Consider the following 8,310-nt stretch of genomic DNA (forward strand, 5'->3'; position numbering starts at 1 on the left):
AAAACAAATACTCCCGTTCCCTCAGGTGTAAAAATCTCCACAGGTCAAACTCCTCCATCTCCCTCATGAGCCCAGCCAACGTCTTTGCCCCGACCTCACCAGAGGGGGTCAGCGAACATGGCTCAGACATGTCCACCTTCGGCTCCAGCACGGTGTTCCAATTGCCCCCCCCCCCCCCCCCCATCCTTACCCCACAGCAACCCGTGGGTATCCAGATTCGGAAATAACAGCAAACACTTACTTCACAAATCCCAGAGCATCCCTTTCAACTTCTCTCCTTGCTCCTCCAACTCAGCCAACGTCTTCATCACTGCCACCTGTATTGGGACAATCACCTCCTCCACCCACTCTTCTCTGAGCTATCATCTCCCCCTGAAGCACCTCCAAATGTTTTGACAAACACCCTATAAAGGGCAGCACAGCAGCATAGTGGTTAGCACCGTGGCTTCACAGCGCCGGGGTCCCAGGTTTGATTTCCCGCTGGGTCACTGTCTGTGCGGAGTCTGCATGTTCTCCAGGTGTCTGAGTGGGTTTCCTCTGGGCGCTCTCGTTTCCTCCCACAGTCCAAAGACCTGCAGGTTATGTGGATTGGCCATGATAAATTGCCCTTAGTGACCAAAAAGGTTCGGAGAGGTTATTTGGTTATGGGGATAGGGTGGAAGTGAGGGCTTAAGCGGGTCGGTGCAGTCTCGCTGGGCCAAATGCCCTCCTTCTGCACTGTATGTTCTATGCTCCAACTGCACCTGCATCTCAATCAGTTTCAACTGTGAGGGGAGCGGCCCCACCCGACAACCCAGCTCCCACCATCTTTCTTCCTGTGAAACTCCCAGCACCACTTGCCGGCGGACTTTTGCACAACCCCTTCTTTCCAGTTACTTTTCTTCTGGAATTTGACATTCTCCAACCTACTTCTAACTTCCCACACAGGTTCATCTAAAGATTATCCATGAAACCGGGCATAAAAGTCTAAAAACCAGAGACTCTAGCAGGAGCCGCCTAACGTGAAACCTCCATCTGCATGTCAGCATCAGAAGTTGCCCTTCTCTGTTCACTTGAGAGAAAATAAAAACAGGTTTTAAAGTTTTATGAAATATGTCTAAGCTGTGAAATCAAAAGTAGCAATTTAGAATCGTAGAATTCCCTGCAGTGCAGGAGGCCATTCAGCCCATTGTGTCTGAAACAACCTTTTGAAAGAGCACAATACCTTGGACCACATTCCACACCTATCCCCATAACATAATTTAACCTTTTGGACACTATAGGGCAATTTTTGTGGACAATTCACCTCACCTGTAGATCTTTGGATTGTGGGGAAACCCAAACAAATACGGGAGAATGTGCAAACACCACAGTCAACCAAGGCCGGAATCGAACCCGGGCCCCTGGCACTGTGAGGAAGTAGTGCTAACGCGCTGTGCCACATGCTGACCTCACCAAAATCCACGGAAAGTGGATCACGATTGTTTCATCGCAGGAATTAGCAAAACAGCTTTAACACTGGGCAAAACAGCAGCAGCTACTGGGACAGCTGATCAAAGGTTTGGTCCAAGTGGCAGGCTCTGAAGTAGGCTAACGAATCAGATTGCTGAAGCTGGATGGCCACAAACTCCCACTGGTGCTGTTGGGGGAGATGGTTTAATTTGGTTCTCTCTTGTCTCCACCCAGATGCCTGATATCAACCGGCAGCCATGGTCGATCTGATGGACACTCAGAACCTATTTCCTGATGAGGATATAAGACCAATAAAATCAACAAATAAAATTCAAAACAGGACCATATTTAAATACTGATCATTCCAAACGAAAGAAACACCTGGTATTAAACGTAGACAAACGTTAAGTGTGTTCTGTGTTCCTGAATGGAGATTTTTCAACTCTGATACGTTTCTCAGAGGTCATGTTTGATCATAGAAAGGTGGGGGGGGGGGGGGGGGTGCTGGGCTCAGCACCTAGCCCCACCCTCACAGTTGGACCCCTTTCTTTCAAGATGGCACAAGCTGTGATGAGGATGCAGAGATGCTTCAGCGTGATATGGACAGGTTGAGTGAGCGGGAAAAAACATGCCAGATGCAGTATAATATGGGTAAGTGAGGTTATTCATTTTGGTCACAAAAACAGGGAGGCAGATGATTGTCTGGATGACCATAAATTATGAGAGAGGAATGTGCAACAGATCTGGGTCTCCTTGTACACCAGTAGTGAAAGTAAGCAGACAGGTGCATTCGGGATGTCTTGATGCTATTGATGATGTGGAGGTGCCTGCATTGAACTGGGGTGAGCACAGTAAGAAGTCTTACAACACCAGGTTAGAGTCCAACATGTTTGTTTCTTATCACTAGCTTTCGGAGCACAGGATTCACAAGAGGAAGGAGCTGTGCTCTGAAAGCTAGTGATTCGAAAACAAACCTGTTGGACTTTAATCTGGTGTTGTAAGACTTCTTATTGATGCTATTGCACAGGACCCTGGTGAGGCCACACTTGGAATATTGCGTCTCCTTCTCTGCGGAAGGATGTTCTTGCCTTAGAGGGAGTGAACAAAGGTTTACCAGACTGATTCCTGGGATAGTGATTCCTGTCTCATGAGGAGAGATTCAGTTAGGATTGTAGTCGCTGAAGTTCAGGTGAGTGAGGGAGGATCTCATTGAAACCTATAAAATTCTAACAGGACTGGAAAGGGTGGATTCAGGAAGGACATTCCCGATGGTGGGTGTGTCCAGAATGAGGGGGTCACAGTCTGAGAATACGCAGTAGGCCATTTAGGACTGAGAGCAGGCATTACTTCGGAGAGTGGGCGGCCTGCGGAATTCATCACCACAGAAAGCAGTTGAGGCCAAAACATTGTATGTTTTCAAGAAGCAGTTAGATATAGTGAAGGAGATCAAAGAAAACGCGGGAAGGCGGGTTATTGAGCTGGATGATCAGCCATGATCACAATGAATGGTGGAGCAGGTTCAAAGGGCCAAATGCTTCCTCTATTTTTTTCTCAATAATTCTCAGGAAAAAAAAGCATTGTGAAAGTACAAAACACCATTTAATCATAAAGCAGCGAGAACATATTCCAGCAACATGTCAGCCTGGGGCTGTGAAGTCCTCTCCATCACCATCTGACTGGCACCTTCAGGTGCGGTATCTTTGTTTTCTGGGACGTGGGCTGGTCGGTATTTAATGCCCATCATTATTTCACCATGGCCCACGGTTTGTGCTGACCAAGGCGGCTGCACTCTCGTTATCCGTGCTGTAGGGTCCCCGGCACACTGAGGTGTTCCTTCATTAGTCCAGAGGCCTCTTCTGCGGCCGCTTGCGCTGCAGACGGTTGGTCGCTGACAGAGGTGCTGGGGAGCTCCTGTCCACCCTGAGACCATCTCGATGGGAGCCCCCCGGTGTGCCAGGCTGGAGCTCCTCCAGGCTCACCATGCACGATGGCATCTCCCTGCTTTCCGTCGATGGGGGAGGTGCCTCACTGGGAGGAGCGTCCAGGTGCACCATGTGCCTCCCATTCGGCTGCAGGGAGCTCACAGCCAACGCGACGGTCTGCAGGTTGGCGCTCACACCCAGCAGGCACTGAGTGTTCTGCTGGATCTGACTCTCCATGGTGGACGCCAGCCTCTCCATGGCGGAGGCCATGCGCTCGCAGGAACGACCAATGACCAAACTCATATCCTGCAGGGACTCCTTCATGATCCGTGCATGTCCGCTTATAGCCTTGGGCAGCTCTGCCAGACTCTCCCCGGCTCGTTGCTGCAACTCCAGCAGACTGAGAGTGGCCGACATCAGGGGGCCGTCATCATCGGCCTGGCGCTCGGAATGGGCCTGTCCTCCAAAGTCCGGCGGGCTCTCGGGCACCTCGTCTTTCACAGCCCCCATCAGCTGCACCTGCATCACATTGAGGTGTTCACCGTATTGAGAGTCCGGCAGCATTGGCTTTCCCACCGGGGTGATCGTCCCTCTGCTGGTGGAAAGGAAGGGCGAGAGATTTGATGCTGCGTCCTCCGAGGTGTGGGCACTCCCTTCCTCCGAGGAGGCCAGAGAAACGTTATTGGCGGCATCTCGATATCCCTCCACAGCACGTAGACCTGCAGGGGTGGGGAGAGAACACAAGCTGTTAGCCTCCACTGCCCTCTGAACCCTGACTCCCAGCCACGAGTGTCCTCTACCCTTTCTGCCAAGGGGCTGGTTTAGCTCACCAGGCTAAATCGCTAGCTTTTAAAGCAGACCAAGCAGGCCAGTAGCATGGTTCAATTCCCGTACCAGCCTCCTCGAACAGGCGCCGAAATGTGGCGACTAGGGGCTTTTCACAGTAACTTCATTGAAGCCTACTCGTGACAATAAAGCGATTTTCATTTCATTTTTCAGAGGCTTTGACAAAAGCTCGAGTCCTCCTCACATTTAATGCTCTTCACTCCAGTCTCGACATCGGATATGCAAAAGCCGCCCTGATCTCCGGCCAACTCGAGCGCCTGCGCCTCAGCTCTGGTCAGGTTTCGGAAGTACGGCACTTCTGTTCCCATCTTCAGCATCTCAATGTTGTTGTAGGCCTTCTTATCCTGAGGGCAGAAAGGGAGAGTGAGTCTCCAGAGCACGATCGACTGGGCCAGTTATCACCTGCCCTCCCTCACATGGAGTTCCCCAAATGTGTGTCTCTCAGACATCCCCTGTCCTGGGACATTGGCACCGAGAGGTAGACGCCTGTCACCCACGTGTACTGCCTTTGATGCAGGGCAGTATTGTACACAGCAGCCGTCTTTGGTGTCCCTTCTGAGTTACTGACCCTTCAGCCCTCACACCGTGCAGGCAGACTCCTCGCTCTCACTTACCCTTGCAGAGCGGAGTAGATCGTTCATCCTCTTCCTGCACTGGACGCAGTCCCTCTGCTGCAGCCCACATCTGGTCACCTCTGCCGCGATCTCCGTCCAGGCGACCTTGGTGAGGCGCGAGGATCTTTTCTTTCTGTCAGCAGGGTACAGGACCTCCTGCCGTTCCCGGACCCCCTGGAGGAGGACGTGTAGAGAGGCCTCGCTGAACCGTGGGGCATTCCTGTATCTGCTCTGCAACATCTCGGGCCTTTACCGCTCTTGTGTCTGCTTCCTCAAAAAACACTCGCTGTGATTCCGAGGGGGCAGCAATCCAGTTCTGACTCGAGGCTTGTCAGATTCACGCTGGGAGGGGCCCTTTGCAAAGCTGTGCTCCACTGTGGGGAGATATTTCAGTCCTTCACAATGCTGTTGGCAGAGAGGGGGTCAAACGTTCTTTAAACACTGCAGGCAGGGCTGAATGCTGTCCGACATTGACAATTACACCTGGCATTAATGTATCCAGATGTCTCCCACAGTGTGTGCGAGCGTGTTCAGGGAGATTAAACGGACTGAACAGGCTGTCAGCAATTACAGGAGGTTAGCCACCGAGTGTAGCAGCATTTAGAGGGGGCCCATGGAGTGTGCCAGTGTCAACAGGTTGTGTATTACACATTTTACAGGTGTTCCATGTCTCACGGTCAGAGGATTTAAGGAATATTGGTTTCTAAACGTTGGGACAATTTCAGAGTTAAAAACCTGGGGGCATAGTGTGTGGCTGCCTTGGTCAGAGTTTTAAAAATGACGCTGTTTTGCTTCTGGCAAAAAGATGAAATGGACAAGGAAGGTGTTTTTCAGTTTGGGCTAATGGCATGTAGTTTGACTGGGGAGATACCTGGGGAGTTAATGTGATGTGCAAACTGCACAGATAATGAGACCAAATCCCTATTTTTCCATTCAATCGCTCCTGGAGCGAATCATTTTATCCGCAGTCTTAAAACAAACCGAACTATTGGGGTTCCAGTCCAGTTTCCAACTCATTGTTGGTGTCTGGACTGGGATGGGAATACATGGGAAATTATTTACTGGTCTTCTCGAGGCAATGTGTCAGTATTAACAGGGCCTGCCTGTGCACCGTGTTAATATTTAGGAGGGAATGTCCACTATTTAAAGAGTGGGTCATGGAGTGCAAGCTGTATCCATCGGGGTTTCCAGAGCAAGTGATTGAGGAACGTTCCCATGGCCATGGCAGGTCGGACTTCCAAAGGGTTTTCAGGTAGTAGGTAAGTGATAAAGAGGCAAATAGAGCAGCATTTCCATCATCAGCAAGTCTCCCAGGGAGTGAGTGGGAATTTACAGGGGGTTCAGGGAGTGTGTCAGTGTTTACAGGGGGGGGGGGGGGGGGGTACAGGGAGTGTGTCAGTGTTTACAGGGGGGGGGTACAGGGAGTGCGTCAGTGTTTACAGGGGGGGGTACAGGGAGTGCGTCAGTGTATACAGGAGAGTTCAGGAAGTGTGTCAGTGTTTACAGGGGGTTCAGGGATTGTGTCAGAGTTTACAGGGGGGATCAGGGAGAGTGTCAGTGTTTACAGGGGGGGTTCAGGGAGAGTGTCAGTGTTTACAGGGGGGGTTCAGGGAGTGTGTCAGTGTTTACAGGCGGGGTTCAGGGAGTGTGTCAGTGTTTACAGGGGGGGTTCAGGGAGTGCGTCAGTGTTTAAGGGGGGTTCAGGAATGTGTCAGTATTTACAGGGGGGGGGCAGAGAGTGTGTCAGTATTTACAGGGGGGATTTGGACTGTGTCAGTGTTTACAGGAGGGTGCAGGAAGTGTGTCAGTGTTTACAGGGGGTTCAGGGATTGTGTCAGAGTTTACAGGGGGGTTCAGGGAGTGTGTCAGTGTTAACAGGAGGGGTTCAGGGAGTGTGTCAGTGTTTACAGGAGGGGTTCAGGGAGTGTGTCAGTGTTTACAGGAGGGGTTCAGGGAGTGTGTCAGTGTTTACAGGAGGGGTTCAGGGAGTGTGTCAGTGTTTACAGGGGGTTCAGGGAGTGTGTCAGTGTTTACAGGGAGGGGTTTCAGGGAGTATGTCAGTGTTTACAGAAGGGGTTCAGGGAGTGTGTCTGTGTTTACAGGGGGGTTCAGGAAATGTGTCAGTGTTTACAGGGGGTTTCAGGGAGTGTGTCAGTGTTTACAGGGGGGGTTCAGGGAGTGTATCAGTGTTTACAGGAGAGGTTCAGGGAGTGTGTCAGTTTACAGGGGGTTCAGGGAGTATGTCAGTGTTTACAGCGGGGTTCAGGGTGTGTGTCAGTGTTTATAGGTGGGGTTCAGGGATTGTGTCACAGTTTCCAGGGGGGTCCAGGGAGTGTGTCAGTTTTTACAGGAGGGGTTCAGGGAATGTGTCAGTGTTTACAGGGGGTTCAGGGAGTGCGTCAGTGTTTACAGGGGGGTTCAGGGAGTGTGTCAGTATTTACAGGGAGGGGTTTCAGGGAGTGTTTCAGTGTTTACAAGAGGGGTTGAGGGAGTGTTTCAGTGTTTACAGAGGGGTTCAGGGAGTGCATCAGTGTCGACAGGGGGTTCAGGGAGTCCGTCAGAGTATACAGGGGGGTTCAGGGAGTCCGTCAGTTTTTACGGGGGGGTTCAAGGAGTGTGTCAGTATTTACAGGGAGGGGTTTCAGGGAGTGTGTCAGTATTTACAGGGGGGTTGAGGGAGTGCGTCAGTGTTTACAGGGGGGGTTCAGGGAGTGTGTCAGTATTTACAGGGAGGGGTTTCAGGGAGTGTTTCAGTGTTTAGAGGGGGGGTTCAGGGAGTGTGTCAGTGTTTACAGGGGGGGTTCAGGGAGTGTGTCAGTGTTTACAGGAGGGGTTCAGGGAGTGTGTCAGTGTTTACAGGAGGGGTTCAGGGAGTGTGTCAGTCTTTACAGGGGGGGTTCAGGGAGTGCGTCAGTGTTTACGGGGGGTTCAGGGAGTGTGTCAGTATTTACAGGGAGGGGTTTCAGGGAGTGTATCTGTGTTTACAGGAGTGGTTCAGGGAAAGAGTCAGTGTTTTCAGGGGGGTTCAGGGAATGTGTCAGTGTTTACAGGGGTGGTTCAGGGAGTGTGTCAGTGTTTACAGGAGGGGTTCAGGGAGTGTGTCAGTGTTTACAGGGGGTTCAGGGATTGTGTCAGTGTTTACAGGCGGGGTTCAGGGAGTGTGTCAGTGTTTACAGGGGGTTCAGGGATTGTGTCAGTGTTTACAGGAGGGGTTCAGGGAGTGTGTCAATGTTTACAGGGGGGTTCAGGGAGTGTGTCAGTATTTACAGTGAGGGGTTTCAGGGAGTGTGTCAGTGTTTACAGGGGGGTTCAGGGAGTGTGTCAGTGTTTACAGGGGGGGCATAGGGAGTGTGTCAGTGTTTACAGGGGGGTTCAGGGAGTGTGTCAGTGTTTACAGGGGGTTTCAGGGAGTGTGTCAGTGTTTACAGGAGGGGTTCAGGGAGTGTGTCAGTGTTTACAGGAGGGGTTCAGGGAGTGTGTCAGTTGATACAGGAGGG

The 8,310-nt window shown here is 51.4% G+C and overlaps 1 protein-coding gene across 1 annotated transcript; it reads right to left on the reverse strand.

Annotated features, from left to right (window-relative positions):
* Positions 1 to 3,008: 3,008 nt before the first annotated feature.
* On the reverse strand, positions 3,009 to 6,092 carry LOC119967862. The gene is made up of 3 exons (XM_038800910.1): positions 4,814 to 6,092; positions 4,384 to 4,543; positions 3,009 to 4,072 (listed from the first exon to the last, which is right to left on the reverse strand). The coding sequence occupies exons 1-3, from the start codon at positions 5,051 to 5,053 to the stop codon at positions 3,270 to 3,272; spliced, it is 1,203 nt and encodes a 400-aa protein (XP_038656838.1). The 5' UTR covers positions 5,054 to 6,092; the 3' UTR covers positions 3,009 to 3,269.
* Between the last annotated feature and the right edge of the window lie 2,218 nt (positions 6,093 to 8,310).

The sequence above is a fragment of the Scyliorhinus canicula genome, chromosome 6 (assembly GCF_902713615.1).
Source record: "Scyliorhinus canicula chromosome 6, sScyCan1.1, whole genome shotgun sequence".
In the NCBI taxonomy this organism is placed as follows: Eukaryota; Metazoa; Chordata; class Chondrichthyes; order Carcharhiniformes; family Scyliorhinidae; genus Scyliorhinus; species Scyliorhinus canicula.

Excerpts from the sequence above, each read along its gene's own strand:
- LOC119967862 (XM_038800910.1), bottom strand. The coding sequence starts at position 5,053 with ATGTTGCAGAGCAGATACAGGAATGCCCCACGGTTCAGCGAGGCCTCT. Across the intron at positions 4,544-4,813 it reads ATCTACTCCGCTCTGCAAGG|GATAAGAAGGCCTACAACAA; the intron begins GTAAGTGAGAGC and ends TTCTGCCCTCAG. Across the intron at positions 4,073-4,383 it reads TGGAGTGAAGAGCATTAAAT|GTCTACGTGCTGTGGAGGGA; the intron begins GTGAGGAGGACT and ends CCACCCCTGCAG.